Genomic DNA, 23612 nt, shown 5'->3' with positions numbered 1-23612 from the left:
TAAAAAAAAAAGTTATTCTTAATTACCTAGTTTTGTATGCACTTGACCACAATTTGTTCTCAGCTTATATATTGTCTAGAAAAATGTACAAAATTATTGAATAATTCTTATGGAATACAAATGAAGTATAAGGGTATGAATCTTTGGTGAGCGTACTATCAAATGTCTCTGACAAATTTAAATAAAATTACTATTAGTGTCCGATCTTTTTTATCACATGCTTTCAGAATATCAAAGAAATTTAATAATTACGTTCACATAATAAAACTGGGAAACTGTTTACATTGTGTGATTAAGCCAATAGAAAGGCTAAAAAATCTCCATTATATTTGTTTAACCCTTTCCCACTCATAGCAGAGTGAAAATGGCTATATTCAACCAACAGTCTGTTCAGGTTTTATGCTGTTTGCTACTCATCAGTAAGTTAGGGTTAGAAATGACGCCTTACACACTTGAATATAGTAAGAAAGTGCTTAATTTTAATTTGATTTGCTAAGGGACTACAAACGTGTCAAAATGTGCATCTTGAGTGCTAAAGGATTAAGATTAAAATATTTTAATGATAGCATAAAAAATCAGGTGTAAAACGAGACTTGCTCTGGACAAAGTGTGCTTAATCTTTGTGCTTAATGTGTCTTCCCAGATAAGCCTGTGCAGACTTCATAGGCTAATTAGGGACAGCACCTTCCAATGAATATGATGCTTAATGTGTCTTCCCAGATAAGCCTGTGCAGACTTCATAGGCTAATTAGGGACAGCACCTTCCAATGAATATGATGCTTAATGTGTCTTCCCAGATAAGCCTGTGCAGACTTCATAGGCTAATTAGGGACAGCACCTTCCAATGAATATGATGCTTAATGTGTCTTCCCAGATAAGCCTGTGCAGACTTCATAGGCTAATTAGGGACAGCACCTTCCAATGAATATGATGCTTAATGTGTCTTCCCAGATAAGCCTGTGCAGACTTCATAGGCTAATTAGGGACAGCACCTTCCAATGAATATGATGCTTAATGTGTCTTCCCAGATAAGCCTGTGCAGACTTCACAGGCTAATTAGGGACAATACCTTCCAATGAATATGATTGTCGTTAATAAGAAGGTAAATGCCATAGAAGCAGGAAGTGTTGTCTCTAATTAGCCTGAGCAGTCGGGGCAGGCTAATCTGGAATGGCACTTTTTGCACATGCATTAAGCCCTGTTTTCCCACAGCAAGGCTAATACGTGTTCTTATGTTTTAGTGAGTTCCATACAGGACCAGGACAGACAGCTTTCAAAGTACGAGCAGTTGTTGATTGGGACCAATAAAAAACTGGAGGAAAAGGTAAAATATGAATAAAAGGTCAAGGAAAAATAAACTGCACCAACCATTCATTGGATTTCGTAAATAATGTTTTGGTCAAAGTACGGGCAGTCATGATTGGGACCAATACAAAAACTGGAGAAAAAAGTAAAATATAAATAAAAGGTCAATAAAAAATAAATAGCACTGACCAGTCTTTTGATTTTGTTTTTGGTCGAAGTACAAGCAGTTGTTGATTGGGACCAATAATAAACTGTGGAAAAGGTAAAATATAAATAAATGGTCAAGGAAAAATAAATTAAGACAATTATTGTTATGATATTGTCAATTATTCCCATTAAAAAAAATTTAGCCTCCCTGTGAGTTAACTGGGCTTAATGCATGTGCCTTAAGTGTCATCCAAGATTAACCAGCGCAGGCTAATCAGGGACAACATTGGGCTTAATGCATGTGCCTTAAGTGTCATCCAAGATTAACCAGCGCAGGCTAATCAGGGACAACATTGGGCTTAATGCATGTGCCTTAAGTGTCATCCAAGATTAACCAGCGCAGGCTAATCAGGGACAACATTGGGCTTAATGCATGTGCCTTAAGTGTCATCCAAGATTAACCAGCGCAGGCTAATCAGGGACAACATTGGGCTTAATGCATGTGCCTTAAGTGTCATCCAAGATTAACCAGCGCAGGCTAATCAGGGACAACATTGGGCTTAATGCATGTGCCTAAAGTGTCATCCAAGATTAACCAGCGCAGGCTAATCAGGGACAACATTGGGCTTAATGCATGTGCCTTAAGTGTCATCCAAGATTAACCAGCGCAGGCTAATCAGGGACAACATTGGGCTTAATGCATGTGCCTTAAGTGTCATCCAAGATTAACCAGCGCAGGCTAATCAGGGACAACATTGGGCTTAATGCATGTGCCTTAAGTGTCATCCAAGATTAACCAGCGCAGGCTAATCAGGGACAACATTGGGCTTAATGCATGTGCCTTAAGTGTCATCCAAGATTAACCAGCGCAGGCTAATCAGGGACAACATTGGGCTAAATGCATGTGCCTTAAGTGTTATCCAAGATTAACCAGCGCAGGCTAATCAGGGACAACATTGGGCTTAATGCATGTGCCTTAAGTGTCATCCAAGATTAACCAGCGCAGGCTAATCGGGGACAACATTGGGCTTAATGCATGTGCCTTAAGTGTCATCCAAGATTAACCAGCGCAGGCTAATCAGGGACAACATTGGGCTTAATGCATGTGCCTTAAGTGTCATCCAAGATTAACCAGCGCAGGCTAATCAGGGACAACATTGGGCTTAATGCATGTGCCTTAAGTGTCATCCAAGATTAACCAGGGCAGGCTAATCAGGGACAACATTGGGCTTAATGCATGTGCCTTAAGTGTCATCCAAGATTAACCAGCGCAGGCTAATCAGGGACAACATTGGGCTTAATGCATGTGCCTTAAGTGTCATCCAAGATTAACCAGCGCAGGCTAATCAGGGACAACATTGGGCTTAATGCATGTGCCTTAAGTGTCATCCAAGATTAACCAGCGCAGGCTAATCAGGGACAACATTTTCCACTTTTACAGAATTTTTCTTTTTTTTAAAGTATGTTCTAAACAAAAATCCAGTCTAGGCGGAAAGCCTTGTCCTTGAATAGCCAGTGCAGACTGTACAGGCTAATCTGGAAGGATACTTTAGGCACATGCATTAAACCCCATTTTCTCAGAACATGGCTTCATTATGTTTTCCTAGACAACACAGCTTGAAAGCCAAGATTCCATTGTGTCTCAACTGCAAGTGACATTGTTAGCTTAACAGGCTGTAATAGGTTTTAGCAACCAGTCAAATTTCTTTTCTGTATCATGCTTTTGTCTATCAATCCCATAAACCCAAAGATTATTTTTTTCCCAGACAATGCAGCTTAAAAACAAAGATTCCATCGTATCTCAACTGCAAGTGACCCTGAACGAGTTCAAGATGTCTTCCACACAGGATCGCACAGATATCGCGACCTTTAAAACCAAGATGGCTGCCCTGGAATCAGAGAGAAACACACTCAAAACTGAAATCTCAGATATCAAAACGACTAACGTGAAACTGCGAAGCCAGGTGAAGTCGCTTGAAACGGAGCAGGCGAACTCCAAAGACATTGTGGAGAAGTTGAAAGCGAACTGCCATAATCTGATGTCCGCCCTTGAGCAATATAAGAAACGTTCCGAACAACTTGTGGAAGACAACAAGAACCATATGGAGGCGGTGTACAGGCATCAGAACAAGGTCAGTATAGTTTAAAACCTTTAACCCTTTGCATGCTGGGAAATTTGTCGTCTGCTAAAATATTGTCTGCTGAAGTTTTTAAATTAGCTTTTTCTTCGATTTTTTTTCAAAGAATACTATCAGAATAGCAAACAGTTTGGATACTGATGAGACGCCACAAAACGTGGCGTCTCATCAGGATCCAAACTGTTTGCAAAGGCCTTCAAAATTCCGTTCCAGCACTGTAAGGGTTAAACTTGTAACTGGCAGGCTGTTTTATTTTATGCCAATTGCATTCAGCCATTTTTACTAAGCCTGTGAGTGGTAAAGGTTTAAGACTTGAAAGGACAGAGTATTTTCTGCATTTGCAGGTCAGAGACCTAGAGGATGTATTGTCACAGAAGAAGTCAATGGAGATGCAGTGGCAGGTCAGTGATTTATTTTTTGCCCAAAATTTAAGGCTGTTTCCTGCAAAAAGTCATAATTTTCCCCAAAATCTTACAAAAATTGCCCCCCCCCCCCAAAAAAAAACCACAACAAACAAACATCTTTTCTGATAAACTCGATAATTTGTTTACTGATTTTTTTATACATCAATTATATAGAATTCAGAAGTGCCTTAAAGTATAAATATTAAAATGAATAAGACATGCACTTATAAACAATCAAAATGCTGTTATGTATTATCATAATATTGTATTGTATTTTTCCGGATTTCATAATTAGGCCACGACTTTTTTTTTTATTGGTTTACAAAAATTATTTTGAAAATGGTCCATTTGGCGGTCGAAAAAAAAAAAAAAAAAAAACATTGGAAAAAAAAGTTAATGCTAATAACATCAGAACAAAGACAACATATCTTTTATAACCTTAACACAGAGACAAAAAATCAAATTATGCAATGAAACACATCTATATCTTCAAATGAAATGAGTCCTAACAGCACCTTATGTAACATCAGGCAATTTTAAACACTCCATTACATGACATGCGTTCTTCTCCCATTAAAACGAAAAACTGCGCTTCATTTCCATAATTGGATGCGCACCATTACGCAATGCGATGCCCGTTGCATAAATCTTATATAAGATAAACTACTCATACACAAATTACCCGGTATGTGTTTGCTCTTACTCGACTTATGAGATCGTACATGAAAAAAAAAATCGAGGTAGATCGATCCATGCGTCGTCGCGGTAATGTTTGTCAAAGTTGTTGTTGTCATGAAAACTCGTTGATTTACAACGCAAAACGTCTTATTTGAACTGACGCGAATTAATTTAATCATATTTGTCAACTTCGCTTTTGCTTTATTTTGATAATTTAATCCAAAGTTTAATGTTAGCAAGTGTTTTTTTTACTGGAATTGTAAACAAGGAGTCAGTTAAAGTCTTCCGAAAATGTGCAGTCTGTGTGAATTGACAGTGTGACGTCATCAAAGGAAAGCCGCTTTCTGTCGGAAGCAATAAAGCGACAAATTTCGCGCCGAAAAAATTGGCTTCCTTTGTCTAGCAATCAACATGCCGAACCAATCGTGTGTTTGTTTCTCAATTGCAATCCTCCAATTTAATAAAAGCACGTGCATAGCTCCGCCTTCGAATCTTTTGCAGAGAACGGAGGCGGAGTTTAAAGGTTAATTGAGCTAGTGTTTTACACAAGTTGAGTTCCGATTTGCCGAAATTACTCGGCCCTAAGCATTGAAACGACAAATACATTTATCAATGATTTTCCGAGATATACCGATTTGTTCCGATTTCCAAACTTTCTGTACAGTTCCTATAAACTATGGCGGACGTGTTTACAAAATTCCTAAACACATATATCGTAAATAATGGCAGTGTTTTATTGGATTATTTATACTTATTATCAAATACTATCGGGTTTGTTTAATATAATTAACATGTTAAACAATATAGTTGCGTCACAGACACGGAAATAAATTTTGATGGGGTCGACATTTGACTGACGCTGATTTTCTTATTGTCTGTAATTTTTACCCGAAATAAATTTTGAGAAGTGCCCATAAAAGGACTGGTACATAATGTGTCACATTGAAAAATATCCCGATCTCTGCAATATATGTGAACCAATCGTTGATTGTACTTACTTGATTTTATTCGCAACCGTACTCAAACCGGATCGTTTTTTTCTCATTTCGCTCATTTTGAAGTGCGGTCGGGAATAAAATATTTTAAAAAAAGACGATTTTCCGATTTTATTTTTTTTCCCATTTTCCAAAAATTAGGGTCGGCGGTTTTGTAAACCAAGAAATATAAAAGTCGTGGCCTTAACTGTGTTAATTTTTCCCAATCAAATTGCTTGGGTTGTAAAATAAAAACGCAAAATAAATCACTGCAGGCGAGAGTGGCTCAGCTGGAAAGTGACCTTGACCTTCAACTAGAAAATGAGGACAAGAACCATAGCGCATTGAATGATGAGAAGTCAAGGGCGAGCAAGTTGGCGGCCGACTTGAAGGCCGCAAATGACGCACTTACAAAACGGGAGCAGGTATTATACAGTTCTGATATTTCAATTGTTTAACTCCTCCCACACTATTGTTACAGTGTTGTTCAGCTCTATAAATTTTCAATTAGCTTTAGCAACAACAAAGAAACACGCACACACTTATTTACCAATTTTAGTCAAAACAACATAATTTTTCACATTTCAACATCATTTTTCCAAATTCAACAAAAAAAATTCCCAATTCAACATCATTTTTCCAAATTTAAAACAACATCATTTTTCCAAATTCCATTTGATTGGAAAGTCAAAATAACATCATTTTTCCCCATTCAACATCATTTTTCCCAATTCAACATCATTTTTCCAATTCAACATCATTTTTCCCAATTCAACATAACTTTTTTCCCAATTCAATTTGACTGCAAAGGCTATTCTGGATCAACACTATATAAACGCACATGCGTTAAACCCCCTTTCACAGAGCATAGCCAGTACATGTTGGTCTTGTTAATATTAAACCCCCTTTCACAGAGCATAGCCAATACATGTTGGTCTTGTTAACAGGAGCTGCAAGTTATGAAGGAGCGAGTCTCGGTTTACAAACAGAACGCTGAGTCTCAGATGAGTCAGCTGAAGACGAAGTACGACCAGGCAAAGCAAGTCCTAAAGGAAGAGATCAATTACAGGTATTGTGAATTTTTGTGCTTTAAATTTTAAAGCATTTGCCTTTTGGATTGGGAAAAATAGTGCAATAAATCATAAAATTGGGAAAAAGAAAACAATATTAAATATGATTGTTAGTAAAAATATTCCAGTAGTTTATAAGTGCATGTTTACCCCGTGTTCACAGAGTGCAGCTAATATTAACTCTTTCCCACTCAGAAGCAAAGTGAAAATGGCTATGTGCAAACAGCATAAAACCAGAAGAGCCTGTGAGTCGCTCGCAGTCTGTTCAGGTTTTATGCTGTTTGCTGCTCATCAGTATTTAAGGGTTTGAAATGAAGCCTTTAAAACTTGAATCTTATAAGAAAGGTTTTTAATTAAATGTTACTTTCTAAGGGACTACAGATGCGTCAAAAACTTATCTAAATGGGAAAAGGTTAACATGATTATAAATAAAAGTATTCCCGTAGTTTATTTGTGCATGTTTACCCCGTGTTCACAGAGTGTAGCTCATATTAATGTGAAGGTGTGACGTATTTCAGGGAAAAAGTGGAGAATGAAAAAAATTCTGCCTTAAAAAACTGCCAAATGTTTTACGACTACATCTGCAAGTAAGTACCATAAATATCTGCATCCAAAGGTGGGGGCAAACAGAAATGGCATTGTCTCTAAGTCTGTCCGTCTGTCACAAATTTTTCAGGACTCTATCTCAGAAACTATGTAAGATATCAACATGAAACTTCATGGGTGTAAAGATAGATATCAATGATGAGAACGCAAGATTTCAACATGAAACTTTATGGGGTTTAGAAATCTTACAAAGAAGTGCCATGCACAAGAACCATTACCCTAAACTTTCTTAAATAAGAGGTATTGCCCTTTGCTGTTTTCATTTGATGTAAGTTTTCAGGGGCCGTATTCCAGTAGCTTCTTAAGTTAAAAAATAACTTAAGTTGAAATATTGCGCAATATTTTTTCTTATTTCCGCCATTTTTTCTTTTAACATAAGATTTCAATTAAGTTAAATTCTGGTAGCTTCATAAACTTATTAAATTTCTTTACTTTGTGTATTTTTTCTCATATATTGAAAATTAAGTTAACTTCCTTTAACTCTTAAAGGAATTTCTTATAGAGAAATACTAAGCGTCTCATGTTTTGTTTTTTACATTTCAAATTTAACTTGAGAAATTTATGTAAGAAATTTCTTAACTTAAGTGAAAACTTAAGAAGCTACTGGAATACGGCCTCAGGGCTTTATCTCAGATACTATACAAGATTTCAACATGAAACTTCATGGGTGTAATAATACCCATGAGGCCGTTTGCAATTCAAAAGAACAATAACCCTACACTTATTTATATGCCCCCTTATTCGAAGAAGGGGGTATATTGTTTTTGGCCTGTCTGTCATTCTGTCCCAAAACTTTAACCTTGGTATTTTGCATGCATGTGTATCTCATGGAGCTGCACATTTTGAGTGGTGAAAAGTCAGGGCCATTCTTCAAGGTCAAAGGTCAAATATCATTGTATTTTTATTTTCTAAAACTTTACTCTTCATTAAAGTTTGGTCATAACTTTTTGAATATTGAAGATAGCAACTTGATATTTGGCATGCATGTGTATCTCATGAAGCTGCACATTTTGAGTGGTGAAAGGTCAAGGTCATCCTTCAAGGTCAAAAGTCAAAAAATACAATCCGAGGGAAGTAATACGCTTTAAAAGGGAGATAATTTCTAAACCTGCCAAATGATATATTGATATTTTATTTCAAAGTGGAGCAATAGGGGCATTGCGTTTCTGACTAACACATCTCTTGTTTTTGTAATACATATATCAATTATTTGCACCTATCTATGAATAAATTATTCTGTAGGGGTGCTCCATTGGAAAAGAAACATGGCACTGGGGGAAGCCCCCATTGTTTGTATTTCTTGACCTTTTTCTACCCCCACAATCAAGTGGTAGTATATTGAAGTGACTGCAGGCCAGTCATTTAATCCTTCTCTATGTTTGCCCATGAAATTTCCAGAAAAAAATTCCCATTTCAGAAATTGCATTTTTCCCCAAAAAATTCCATGAAAAGACCTATGTTGTAAGTCAATATTGTGGCAGAGCCCGAGTTTTGCAATGTCTCCTCTCTGGTGGTAGGTTGAAGAAGGAGAAAAGATCAAGTGAGAGGAAGATTCAGGAGATTCTCACACTGCTGCAGAGGGAAAAAGGTGTGTTATTTGTACGATGTATTCTTGCACTGTAAGGGATCTATAGCTATACAGACAACATATTTAGGGAAAAAGGTGTGTTATTTGTACGATGTATTCTTGCACTGTAAGGGATCTATAGCTATATGGACAACATATTTAGGGAAAAAGGTGTGTTATTTGTACCATGTATTCTTGGTATTCTTGCACTGTAAGGGATCTATAGCTATACTGACAACATATTTAGGGAAAAAGGTGTGTTATTTGTACCATGTATTCTTGGTATTCTTGCACTGTAAGGGATCTATAGCTATACGGACAACATATTTAGGGAAAAAGGTGTGTTATTTGTACGATGTATTCCTGCACTGTAAGGGATCTATAACATATTTAGGGAAAAAGGTGTGTTATTTGTACCATGTATTCTTGGTATTCTTGCACTGTAAGGGATCTATAGCTATGCGGACAACATATTTTTGCTCTCCTTGGGAACTATATTTGTGTGTTATTTGTAAAATGTTTTCTTGCACTCAAGGTATGTGTTATTATGCCCCCCTTCTAAGAAGAGGGGGTATATTGTTTTGCACATGTCGGTCAGTCCGTTCACCATGTGGTTTCCGGATATTAACTCAAGAACACTTAGGCCTAGGATCATGAAACTTCATAGGTACATTGATCATGACTGGCCAATGACCCCTATTGATTTTCAGGTCAATGGGTCAAAGGTCAAGGTCACAGTGACTCGAAACACTAAAATGGTTTTCGGATGATAACTCAAGAATGTTTAGGCCTAGGATCATGAAACTTCATAGGTACATTGATCATGACTGGCAGATGACCCCTATTGATTTTCAGGTCACTAGGTCAAAGGTCAAGGTCACAGTGACTCGAAATAGTAAAATGGTTTCCGGATGATAACTCAAGAATGCTTACGCCTAGGATCATGAAACTTCATAGGTACATTGATCATGACTGGCAGATGACCCCTATTGATTTTTAGGTCACTAGGTCAAAGGTCAAGGTCACAGTGACTAGAAATAGTAAAATGGTTCCCGGATGATAACTCAAGCATGCTTACGCCTAGGATCATGAAACTTCATAGGTACATTGATCATGTCTGGCAGATTACCCCTATTAATTTTCAGGTCACTAGGTCAAAGGTCAAGGTCACAGTGACTCAAAACAGTAAAATGGTTTCCTAATGATAACTCAAGGATAATTAGGCCTAGGATCATGAAACTTCATAGGTACATTGATCATGACTGGCAGATGACCCCTATAGATTTTCAGGTCACTAGGTCAAAGGTCAAGGTCACAGTGACAAAATATTCACACAATGGCTGCCACTACAACTGACAGCCCATATGGGGGGCATACATGTTTTACAAACAGCCCTTGTTTGTACAATTTATTCTTGCACTCCTAGGAAACTATATTTATGCGCATATTACATATTCTGGTTATTTTTCTACAATTTAATCTTTCAGTTCTAAAAAGTAGCTTGGTTAAAATGTTCTCATATAATGTTTTATTTCACACATTCCTAGGGACTTTGTGCACAAAAACGTTCATCAACTTAGTTTAGTATTTAATCAGTATTTTAGGAAAAATCATATGGTCAGTATATTTTAAAAAATCATGGGGACACAAAACATAGAATTAAATTGGATTACTTCATTTGCTCTTGTTTGTTTTCTCTTTAAAGAGCTTGTGAATATTAAGTCAAACCTTACGGTAGATTAAAAATATTGGTAATTATTTTGTGTGTGAAACATATTTGTTTGCGTGATGGAATCCACTCATTCCCGACCTATGTACTAGTGTATGTGTTGGAATCCACTCATTCCTGAGCTATGTTCTAGTGTATGTGATGGAATCCACTCATTCCTGACCTATGTACTAGTGTATGTGATGGAATCCACTCATTCCTCAGCTATGTACTAGTGTATGTGTTGGAATCCACTCATTCCTGACCTATGTACTAGTGTATGTATCGGAATCCACTCATTCCTCAGCTATGTACTAGTGTATGTGTTGGAATCCACTCATTCCTGACCTATGTACTAGTGTATGTGTTGGAATCCACATATTCCTCAGCTATGTACTAGTGTATGTGATGGAATCCACTCATTCCTGACCTATGTACTAGTGTATGTGATGGAATCCACTCATTTCTGAGCTATGTACTAGTGTATGTGATGGAATCCACTCATTCCTGACCTTTGTACTAGTGTATGTGATGGAATCCACTCATTCCTGACCTATGTACTAGTGTATGTGATGGAATCCACTCATTCCTGACTTATGTACTAGTGTATGGGATGGAATCCACTCATTCCTGACCTATGTACTAGTGTATGTGATGGAATCCACTCATTCCTGACCTATGTACTAGTGTATGGGATGGAATCCACTCATTCCTGACCTATGTACTAGTGTATGTGATGGAATCCACTCATTCCTGACCTATGTACTAGTGTATGTGTTGGAATTCACTCATTCCTGACCTATGTACTAGTGTTTGTGTTTTTTCACCATTATGGGGATGAGGGCAATACAAATTTGCGCGTTTTGACTAAATTGGAAAATTTGTGTTTGTTTTGCTTTAAAAAGCTTCAAAATTGAGAATTGAAGTATTTTCAATAGTATATTTACAAAGATTTAATATTTATAGCTGGATGAGAGATGAACAAAATGTTGAGATTAAAAAATAATGAAACCTTCAATTTGGAATTTTTAGGTACCATTTGGGGAAAATATATATGCTTTGTTTTCCATTGGAAAGTGGCCTTACATCGGACCCCCATTTTTTTATGAAAAAAAACACTGTGTACCTTTCATCTGATTCACAGAGCAACAGAACAACGGCTCTGAAGGTTCTAGGGAGGATGTCCTTCTGCTGCTACGGTCAGTCAACCAACGTCTGCCACCGATGATAGAAGAGAACCAGAAGATCTCTTCAGATGTCAAGGCAGTATTGAAGGACTGGGACCAATGTATGTGCATTACTCATTGAGCTTTGTCTCTAAAGGAGGCATATTAGTTGCATTATGGGAAAACTGCGCATAATGCATGTGCGAAAAGTGTTGTCCCATATAAGCCTGTGCATCCCACACAGGCTAATCTGGGACGACATTTTCCCCTTTTATGGAATTGTTTGTTTAAAGGAAGTTTCTTATACAGGGAATTCCAGTTAAGGCAGAAAGTGTCGTTTCTTATAAGCCTGTGTGGATGGTACATGCTAATCTTGGGGGACATTTAACGCACATACATGCATACACACATGCGTCAAAAAACTGATTAAAGATGAAGTGTCAGATTTTCTGTGTATTGAATAATAAATATAAAAAAAATTGACGTTAATATTGTTTTGATAAGGAACATGAAAAAAATGTAGTTGATGTATAGAAACAAACTTTGAAAAAGCTTAATTGAGAAGAAAGAGTGAAGATTTTTCTTGTAAATTATGTTTTATCATTTACAACAGTGCTCTCAGGGAGATCGGAATATGCATCTTCACTCAGTGAGCAGGATAATTCTCAAGGTAAAACTTTTTATGTGTAATTACACATGTTAGAATATTATTTAATATAGAGGTAAGCATGCGTAAATAGAAATCTATATAATTTATGTTCAGGTATATAAAATAAGGTTTTTAAATTATTAAAGACACTTTTTTGCTACACCTTTGATGTTGTTTTTTTCTATTCCTTTTCTTCTAAGCCACTTTATCCTGACCACAAAGAATCTATGTGTTTGTCTCAGGTTTTTTATAAGGTTTTAATGGCAACACTTTACTTACTATCATTTTCTGTCTCTCAGATTTCGTCCAAGGTTTTGCTGGCAACACTTTCATATCATTTTCTATCCGTTTGTCTCAGATTTCGACCAAGGTTTTGAAGGCAACCTGACCTGGCCTCAGAGGAGAAATGTGCAAACACCAGATGACTGGTCAAAAACTCTACCACTAAGGGACATCACTCCATCCTTGAATGAGTCTGGTAGTGGTTCTCTCCCTTTGAAGAAGAAAAAATCAGATGAAAACAGGAAGTTGGGTGAGGCTGGTTACCAGGAGATTTTCAGCGTGCCTGGACCAATCTACAGGCAGGGAATCAGTGACAGATGTCTGATCTATAATGTGAACGACAAGCCAGAGTATTTGTCAGGTACGATTACCTTTGAAATTTATATGTTATCTGAAATTATTCGAGAAGACATTGCAGTGTATTTTTTATTTCAAATCCAGGGCAGTTATACAAAACATATTTTAAAAAACAACAATAAGAAAAAACTTTTTACGTCATTTTAAAAATAACATGTAAAAAAAGTCCTCTTAAAATTCTCAAGTCATATTCACCTGTAAATAATCATAAAGAACTGGAAATAAAAGATTGAGAAAAAAAATGAATCAAGAAAGGAAAAAAAATCACATTTTTCATTTTAAAAAAAGAGCATGAAACTAAACAGATTTAAAAAATTAATGAAAGGAAAACAAATGTCATATTGAAAAAAAACCTTTAGATAATTATCATCTTTTCAGGCCTCACACAGGTTAGGATAGACTCCGACCAAAGGTCGCTGTTTGCAATAGGAATGATAGACACTTTCGAAAAGCTCCGTAAGGAAACCAACGAGTGCAGCGTGATACTGCGTGGTGCGAGCACGCGAATCAACGAGCGACTCAAAGTGTTCACCACTGGCCCTGCCACAGAGGTGAGTTGTTTGTGTTTGGTGTTTTTTACCCTTTCCTGCCCAGAAGCAAAGTGAAAAAGACTATTTGCAACCAGCATAATACTAGAACAGCCTGCTAGTATCTTGCAGCCTGTTTAGGTTATATAAAGACTATTTGCAACCAGCATAATACTAGAACAGCCTGCGAGTATCTTGCAGCCTGTTTAGGTTATATAAAGACTATTTGCAACCAGCCATAATACTAGAACAGCCTGCTAGTATCTTGCAGCCTGTTTAGGTTATATGCTTGTTGCTGCTCAGCAATACCTTAGGGCTTGTAAAACAAGCCTTTAAAACTGGAATCTAGTTAGAAAGTTTTTTTTAAGTTTTTTGTTCTAACAGACTATAAAAGCGTCAAAGTGCATATTAGAGTGTTAAAGGGTAATAGCACAAGTCTACAGAAAAATGTTTTTGAGCTTTGTTCTGGTAAAACTGGGCTAAATTCATGTGCCTTAAGTGTTGTCCCAGATAAGCCTGTGCAATCCACACAGGCAAATCAAGGACGACAATTTCGGCTTTTATGGTATTTTCTGTTTAAGTAAAGTCTATACTTAGCTACAATCCAGCTAAGGAAGAAAATGTGGTCGAAAGCGGGATGACACTTACCACACATGCATTAAGCCCCCTTTTCACAGAGCAACACTCATCGTTGAGTGGTTCTTATAGTCCAAGTCCACAGTAAATAGTTCAATCAGTGTTTTTACATATTGATTTTCCATGGGCGAAATAACTTGACTCTTTATGCAGTAATCGTTTTAAAAAAAATACTGGGTACAAAGGAAAGTATTATTATAGATGTGTTTAATTATGTCCTAGTAATGTGGGCCTCAACCTATGTATAGGCTGTGCTCTGTAAAAAGAGGGGTTAAATGCATATGCGTAAAGTGTCGTCCCAGATTAGCCTGTGTTGTCTGCACAGGCTTATCATGGAGGACACATTCCACCTAAACTGGATTTCCGCTAAGAAGAGACTGCCTTTAAACAGAAAATACCATACAAACGGAAAGTGTCGTCCCTGATTAGCCTGTGCAGACTGCACAGGCTAATCTGGAACAACACTTTATTCACATTCATTAAACCCTGTTTTCACAGAAAGAGGCTCATATATGTTCATATTTCACTCATTTCTGTTCATGTTTTCACTTTTATCACAGATGATAATCGATTTATGTTTAAATTTCACTCATTTCTTTTGATGTTTTCACTTCATGACAGATGATCAAGGTAAACTGCACTGCCATGTTAATTATCTAACAATGCCAGGAACAGTGTCTTTTCTAGAAATGCGAAAGTAGGAGGGAAATTCCCCCTCTCACTTTGAAAAATAGGCAGGATTTTTCCGAAACTCAGGCACTTATCAAATACCATTTGTATACGTTTTACTTTTTATTTAAATTAATTTAATTTTAACATTTTTACACACCATCAGGTCAGTAAAATACTAACATAACATTAACAGCCCTTTCCATAGTATTGCACTGGCTTGACTAAAAAAATGAAAATATGATTTTTGTTATAACATGATTTTTCTGTATCATTGAAAAATAATATAAAATTAACATATCTGATCACCTTCTTCGACATCCAATACAAAATTGTCTGCTATTTTTCTGCCATAAATATTCATCCCTTCATTTTCAATAGGAATTGTTAATTGTATTGATTTCCCAAGCATAAGTTTAAATGAAAATTCTTTAAATTTTATTCAACTGCCTATCAGAGAGTTACATCCCTTTGATTTCCAGTGTTTCTGTCAAAAACACGCGAAGCGGAATTCAGCCGCTTTTAAGGATATGGAGTGAGAATATCTTCTGATTCGGAATTCTGTGGGATCTACAACAAAAATAGACCGCTCTAGAATAGACATTTCCAGAAAAAGACACTGGCTTGCATGATGGATATAATTATATAGCCTCTAACCTGCATGTTGGTATATTGACCCAATTAATTCATAGCCAATTATTTACATTACAAGCATGTTTGGATGATGGCATCAATATAGTGACAAAAAAAACTTTGGGGAGCATCACCCATCTCCGACGGTTTCTTGTTTGATATTGATATGGGTATGCATATTTGTTTGATCTGCAAAAAACTGTTTCCACAACTTGTCATTACAGTTCATCCACTAATTATTATCCCCCGCCGTAGGCGGAGGGATATTGTTTTGGGGTTGTCCGTCCGTCCGTCTGTCTTTCCGTCCGTCCGGCACTTTTGTGTCCGGAGCCATATCTTGGAAGTTCTTTGGCGGATTTCATTGAAACTTGGTATGAGTATATATATGGATAAGAGGATGATGCACGCCAAATGGCATTGTACACCATTTGTTAATAACAGAGTTATAGTCCTTTGTATCTTGAAAAAATGCTTTTTTTGGCGTTGTCTATCCGTTCTTCCATCCAGAACACTTTTGTGTCCAGAAGCATATTTTGCAGGGGATATCAATTCAACAAATTTGCTGGTTAGTTTTAATGTTACAAATAGTAAATGAAAGGAAGTAAAAGCTCAGCTCAATGGTCAGCTTTTTAAACTGAGGCAGAATTAGAGTTGGAAATGAAGCCTTTAAAATTTGAATCTTGTAAATAAGGTCTTTAAATAAATCTAACTTTCTGAGGGACTACAAATGTATCAAAATAGCTATCTTAGTGGTAAAGGGATAGTATCCATGCAACATGTTGCATTACCATATGTTTAATGCACATGGTGATATGACTTAAGTATCTATCATCTTGAACCGGTTGGGCATGGTTGTTTCTCATGTTTATGAATGCCATAACTGTACTGTCAACTGTTCAATGTCTCTTAAGTATCTATCATCTTGAACCGGTTGGGCATGGTTGTTTCTCATGTTTATGAATGCCATATCTGTACTGTCAACTGTTCAATGTCTCTTAAGTATCTATCATCTTGAACCGGTTGGGCATGGTTGTTTCTCATGTTTATGAATGCCATATCTGTACTGTCAACTGTTCAATGTCTCTTAAGTATCTATCATATTGAACCGGTTGGGCATGGTTGTTTCTCATGTTATGAACGCCATATCTGTACTGTCAACTGTTCAATGTCTCTTAAGGTACATGCAGCATGATGCCAAATTTTAATTTCTGTATTGCAATATTTCTGAAGTAACATTTATTAATTATTTTGTTTAATGTTTGTTATGAATTCAAATTTTATTTGATAAAAACAAACACAATTCTCAGGTGAACGCCTAAGGGCCCATGACCCACTTGTTTTATAATGCTTTGGCCTGGGATCATATAAATTGGTATAGTAGTTACATGGGAGGAAAGAGGATGTATTTAGATTTCCAGGTAAAAAGGAAAAGGTCACATATGCTTTTAAGAAGAAATCGGTTTCTTCATGATATCTAGAAAAAAAATGACCCCCTATCATGTAAATTGGTATGCTGGTTAGTTGTTAGGAAATAATGACTCCTATTGATTTTGAGGTCAAAAGGTCAAAGAAAAAGGTCACAATGGCTTCAAAAAAAGGAAATGTGTTTCCTTACAATAACTTAATAATGCTATGACCTGCAATTATGCAAATTGCATGAATATTAGGACTCCTTTGAATTTAGGTCATCAGGTCAAATGTTGAGATCATATGGACCTGTTTCATGAAGTTTAATTGTTTTTGCACAATCTATAGAGAACATAATTATAGAGGGTCATATTAATAAGTATGCTGGCAGGGGTTTTTTTGGCCCGATTTTATAGCCGAAATTCGGCTATGTTCCCAATCCCAAAAAGTATACTTTTTTCCCAAAATGTGGCAAAAAATTCCCAATTTCCAAAAAAAAAAAACAAAAAAATTTTTTTTTTTTTTTTTTTTTTTGGAAAGAAGTGTCTTATGCGTATTATATCTCAATTTTAATTCAATTACATCTAACAAAGTATTTTATGATTTTGTTCTTTTAATTTTAATGATTATAAAGTGTTATATCAAATTTAGTATTTCCCTAATTAGTGGACTTTTCGTGTGGAAAAAAAAGGCTAAAGAATTAATTTTCCCAATTTCATGAAAATGCCGATAAAATTCCCAAATCCAAAGCCATGGGCTATCTTCCCAAAAAGTGGGAAAAAAACCCTGGCTGGTTGGTCTGAACTAAGGATGACCCCTAGTGATTTTGAAATCAAGAGGTCTTATAATGTCAAGGTCATAACCCGTCTGTAGATCTGCCGTGGAATCATATGGAATTCAATGGAAATCGTTAGATGGAATTCCGTGGAGTATTGGCACTAACTTTCCATCCGATTACATGCAATCAATGGAAAAGTGAAAAAAAAAACAGAAGGGGGACTTGATATGGGATGGAATTCCATAAAATGCCGTGGAATTCCATAGAATTCCGTGGCATTCCATATAATGCCGTGGAATTCCATAGAATGCCGTGGAATTCCATAGAATGCCGTGGAATTCCATAGAACGCCGTGGAATTCCATAGAATGCCGTGGAATTCCATGGAATGCCGTGGAATTCCATGGAATGCTGTGGAATTCCATAGAATGCCGTGGAATTCCGTGAAAAGCTATGGAATTTAATAAAAAGCTGGAATAAAATAGAAAAAAAACAGATTATAGATCAAAGGCATTTATTGATTTTGAAAAACAAATGTGAATGTAACTAAAGGTTTCATCATAGAAGTTAAACAAGAACAAGATCTGGCATCAATCATTAACCACACACATGCAGTCACAGTACATATTCAAAAATGAGTGGTTTTACATTTTCATAAAGTACCATCTCTCTTAACCACAGGCATGCATGCACACATTCAAAAACACATCATAAACATGCACGCATATACAGGTGAGAAAAGAACAACTTATAAAAGGCACAATATAAAACATAGAAGTAGAATTTTACATTTCTCTAATGACAAGTATACTTCCTTTCTCACATATGTTCATAAACACACACAATTACATGCACACACACATCACACACAATTGTTCTAGAGTTTTTTCTCATAAATTTTAACGTTCAACAACCGTTCCTTATTAATTCTAGAACACTTTCAGTATGATAACAGAAGTTCAGTTCTAGTTGATGTGTTCCAGTACAATTCTAGAAAAGTTCCGAAGGTTAACTTCAAATATTTTAGTCTGAAACCAACTTTCTAGAAAACAAATTCCCATGCCAGTATTCAAGTACTGAGCATAGTTAATAATAATACATAACAAATTAACAACTGTTGTAAATTTGTTATTTATTATACTATGCTCAGTACTGTTGAACACGGACTTAATTCAATTATCCAAGTTTCAAATTCCTAAATTAAAAAAAAACAAATAAATTAAGACCAAAAACAAACACAAAATACAATTCACAAAATAAATAACTGGTCTTTCTTATACAAGAAGTAACCATAATAAAACATGTCACCAGCAACAGACTGCCAGGCTTAACACAGAGGCTAGTTTTTAAAAATGTTTGTCCAAGTCTTCCACTGCCATTTTCCTTTTCTTCTGAGAATATTGAACACCAGTCACTGCCTCCGGGTCCTTTTTGGTATGAGGTACATTGTATACTGCTCACATGTGCTCTACAGAATAAAAAATCATAAAAATGCCTAAAGCAAAGAGTTATTTACATTCAAACTATAACAAGAGATTGCAAAGCAATATGGTCCCCTACCTGTAAAACTTTAAGTTTGTTAAATATATTTGTTGCCATAGCAACCAGAATTCTTGCATTATAAACAACATGAAATGACGTGCAAAATGTCCTTATTGTCATCTGTTCATGTTTCAAGTTTCATGAAAGAATACTTAGAACTTTTAAAGTTATCCCAGGATCCAGAAAAGTGTAACTGACTTAGACCAATATATTGAATTCCAAAAAGACAAAATACTTTCAGGTGGTTAACATTAAATAACTTATCTAGCCCAGGGCATGACAATATTTACCATGAATTTGTGGCCCTGTAAGTCCTCAAGGTAAATGCGCTTAAAGAGCCGCTTTGCTGTTGGATTATTTCCCTGCCAAACTCTGCAGTATCTTCCATCAACTGGTCAATGGTAATTAAAGCACATAATGTTTTAAATATTAAGTTGTTAAATGGTCTTTAGAAAGAGAACTAAAAACGAAGTGAATACATCGCAAAGCACTAAGCATAACTTAATTTGTTGGAATTATTAGTATAAATTTATTATTGCTATAATTAGAATGATGTGTAATTCTATTGGTATGAAAATGCACACTCAGATACCTAAAAACCAATTCCATTGGTTTAATTTTTTATTTACAAGCAAAGACGTTGAATTGATATACCCCGCCAACATGCTTCTGGACACATAAGTATTATATTTGACACTCAAACAAGCATTTTTTAAAGATACAAAGGGCTATAACCCTGTTTTTAACAGATGGTGTACAATTCCATTTGGCGTGCATCATCATTTTATCCATATATATACTCGAACCAGGTTTCATTGAAATCCGCCAAAGCACTTCAAGGATATGGCCTAGGACACACAAAAAGCATTTTTTCAAAATACAAAGGGCCATAACTCTGTTATTAACTAATGGTGTACAATGCCATTTGGCATGCATCATCCTCTTATCCATATACATACTCATACCAAGTTTCAGTGAAATCTGCCAAAGCACTTCCAAGATATGGCTACGGACGGATGGAAAGACGTAAGGATGGAAGGACAGACAGACAACGCCAAAACAATATCCCTCCGCCTATGGCGGGGGATAATAATAAACATTAACACCATTAATGAGCATTGAGTGCTCAACATGCACAGTAAAAAACTTCCTTAGCCTGCAGTTCCATAACATTGCATGATAAAATTCCGATACTACATTCAACGTTATTAATTTCTCCACATAGGTCTTATTACTTCCTTTTTCAACCTGCAAACTCCACTAAGTGAAAATTTGGGTGACAGCTGCTTTTAAACTAATATTTGCCATACTAAAACCTCAAATATCACATAAAAAGGTCTACAATAATGTCATTATAAGATTAAATTTAAAGGAATATTTAGAAATAATAAAAATCACAAACCTTCAGTTGTTGTTCTATTCCTAGACAGACTGCTCAAACACTGTATGCATCACTCTTTAGCAATATTTCATGTCACTTTCCAAATGATATAAATACATAAGTATTTTAAGAAAGTGTTTTTAATGGAAAAACTAATGAACTCTTCTGTTTGTTAAATGTCTTTAACTTTATTTTAACAAGTTAAACCAGTACATTGTCCACCATGTTTCATGTTTCAATCTAACAGGTAAACTTTATGTATTTGAATTCAGCCAATTAGAAAAGGCTGTTATATCTTATAACCAATAGATTTGCAGCAAACATACCCAACATCTGATGTACAACACATGCTTAGCTTATCAGATAGATTGTTATTTGACAACCTGGACTGGCTGAGTTTGATATTGAGAAAAAACAGTGTGTATACCACTTGGACAGGGTTAAGGAATTTAAACTTGTAGAAATTGCTTTGAAAGTAACAACTACTCCTACTTCTGCAGAACTACTACTTTAATTACTACAGCATCAACAACAACACCACCAACAACAACAGCAACAATAACAGCAGCAACAGCAGCAACAACAACAGCAGCAACAACAACAGCAGCAGCAACAACTGCTACTACAGCAACAACTGCTACTACTGCTACTTCTATTGCTACTACTATTGCTACAGAAACTGTTAATGCTACTACAGTGACTCTCTGTAAACCGGACGGTCTCGGGACCGGCCTAATCGTCCGGTTTTCAGAGAGTTCCGGTTTACCAAGAGTTTTCATTTTGCCGAAATATACACGGTATTCATTGTGTACAGAATCACATAAAAATAAAACAAACCGTATACATTTACATGGATCATGTGATAACTGTACGCAGGTACTGATGATGTTAATTGCATTCTTAAAAAATGTGTTTTTAATCGATTAAAAGCAAATACAGATGGATGGATATTTAACAGTCATATTTCTAACAGTTTATCTGACAAACAAAGAAACAACAATTTCAGCGTTAAAAACATGGCTATAAGATCTTTTAAAATACCCGAGAAGATCACAAGAAAGTGATCGTCGCAACGGCATGCATTAATTTCTTAATTAAATTGTTTATCATAGGCGATAATAAATAATTAATAAAACGATCGAGTCAATTACTTTTTGGTGTTACCGCACGTCTATTATAGACATTCACAGTTTGTTTACATTACTTAATCGGAATCCCATAGCGCGGTAACGACTTGACACCTTTATGGTTTGTTTAATCCGATTATCGATAATTGCGCGAGCAAAATGTGACACCGCACTCGCTTTGCCGACTAGGTATTGTTATTTTCACGCCTCGGGCATCTTGAGAATTTAGACCGTCCGGTATACTCAATGTATTTTACGTTGAAAATGACAAAATTTACGGAGATACCCGTCCGGTTTCCGGTTTTCAGAGAGTTCGGTTTATTCAACATTTTTTAACAAAGAAATAGAAGGAGAAAATACGGGACTGGCCCGACCGTCCGGAATCGGGAGAGTTCCGGTATTCCGAGGGTCCGGTATTGGCAGAGTCTACTGTACTTCTACTACTACTACTACCACCACAACCTCTACTGATATAAAAAACACTACTGCTACTACATCAATTACTACAACAACAACACCTACTACAACAACAACAACTACTACTACTAATACAGCAACTACATCGTCAACTACTACTACTACTGCTGCTGCTGCTGTCGCTACTATGAAGTCTATTTGGCTATTTGTAAGTGTAAGGTGTTCTTTATGTGTTCTTATTCCCCATAAGAACTTTTGTAGAACTTACTGGTTCTTAAAGCATTCTAGATGTGTTCTAGAACTACATTTTAAAACATTTTGAGAAATTTTTGACCATATTTTGTCCTTGAAATGTTCTAAAAAGGTTCTTGAAATTATTGGAACAGTTTCAGTCCTAAGCCATTTTCCACAAATGTTCTGGATTTATTCTAAAAAAACTGTTTTGGAACAATTCCAGAACATACGTTTTAGAACACAAATATGGAACAGTTCCAGAACTGTTCCAATTTCTAGAACAAATTTATATATATCTTTATTGCATTTTCTTTTAAATACAAAATACATGATGCAAATAAATTCATACATGTATTAAACTACAAATACATTTCAGAAAACCAGCGAAAATTTTCTAAGTTATTTTCCATTGATTTCCATCCAAGAAAATGTATAAGTTATTTTCCATAACGATTTCCGTTGAAAAAAATGGCTAAGTCCAACTTTCCATGGTGTTTTCCATACATTCAGTGGAAATGCATGGAATTTTAGTCGAGATTCCGTGGAATTCTATAACAGCATCAGATGGAAAATTGGCAAGTGGATGGAATTCCATCAAATTCCATGGATTTCCATCGATTTCCGTAGAATTTCATAATATTTTCTATGGAATTCCATAGAAAAGTGCTAATGACTATGGCAGATCTACAGACGGGAATGGACAACTTTGCTACAATTCTGAGAGCATAAATGTCTTTGAAAACATCTCTTGATGCATGAAATCTCAGTTACTGGCATGCTTATGTATTAAGTATACAACACTGTGCCATGTGAATTTGGAATATATCGTCAAACTTAAAATAGATAAAATGTTCTTGATTTTCTCATCAAAAACTGTTTGTTTCATTTTCTGGATGTAATTTTGATGTATTCCCTCCATACATTTAGTATACTAAGCACTTTCCATTGACTTATTCACTGGGATTTTATTTTTTCATTTTTGCTGTATTTTTAAACTGTGTTCATGCATGGATGGACTTTTAGGATTTAATAAAATATATAATCAAACAAACCATTTTAAAATAAAGTAAATGTTTAATATATTTATATATGCTAATGTCAATTTTACATATTATTTGTCAAAAGTAATAAATACAACAGATAAAACTGCTTGCAATGCCTTGTTGATTCCAAGATTGATGTAACATAAAAGTTTGTTTATACTATTGAAC

The 23612-nt window shown here is 35.8% G+C and overlaps 1 protein-coding gene and 1 long non-coding RNA gene across 5 annotated transcripts in view; one reads left to right on the top strand and one right to left on the bottom strand.

Moving 5' to 3' along the window:
• LOC127836829 (uncharacterized) overlaps positions 1–1064 on the bottom strand; it is a 66442-nt gene extending 65378 nt beyond the window's left edge. Inside the window, exon 1 of the long non-coding RNA XR_008028942.1 lies at positions 993–1064. This is a non-coding gene — a long non-coding RNA (uncharacterized LOC127836829). The remainder of the gene's footprint in view (positions 1–992) is intronic.
• The window catches only part of LOC127836826 (uncharacterized), a 195695-nt gene that overhangs the window by 167720 nt on the left and 4363 nt on the right, over positions 1–23612 (top strand). For all 4 annotated transcript variants that reach the window (XM_052363433.1, XM_052363432.1, XM_052363431.1 and 1 more), the window contains 11 exons: positions 1242–1324; positions 3219–3584; positions 3935–3991; positions 5922–6071; positions 6594–6715; positions 7235–7303; positions 8840–8910; positions 11742–11885; positions 12377–12433; positions 12771–13055; positions 13430–13602. In XM_052363433.1, coding sequence (XP_052219393.1) covers positions 1242–1324; positions 3219–3584; positions 3935–3991; positions 5922–6071; positions 6594–6715; positions 7235–7303; positions 8840–8910; positions 11742–11885; positions 12377–12433; positions 12771–13055; positions 13430–13602 — 1577 coding nt within the window. The remainder of the gene's footprint in view (positions 1–1241; positions 1325–3218; positions 3585–3934; positions 3992–5921; positions 6072–6593; positions 6716–7234; positions 7304–8839; positions 8911–11741; positions 11886–12376; positions 12434–12770; positions 13056–13429; positions 13603–23612) is intronic.

The sequence above is a fragment of the Dreissena polymorpha genome, chromosome 7 (genome assembly GCF_020536995.1).
Source record: "Dreissena polymorpha isolate Duluth1 chromosome 7, UMN_Dpol_1.0, whole genome shotgun sequence".
Classification (NCBI taxonomy): domain Eukaryota; kingdom Metazoa; phylum Mollusca; class Bivalvia; order Myida; family Dreissenidae; genus Dreissena; species Dreissena polymorpha.
The sequence above is the reverse complement of the archived record's forward strand: the minus strand, read 5'-3'. Positions and strand labels throughout refer to the sequence as shown.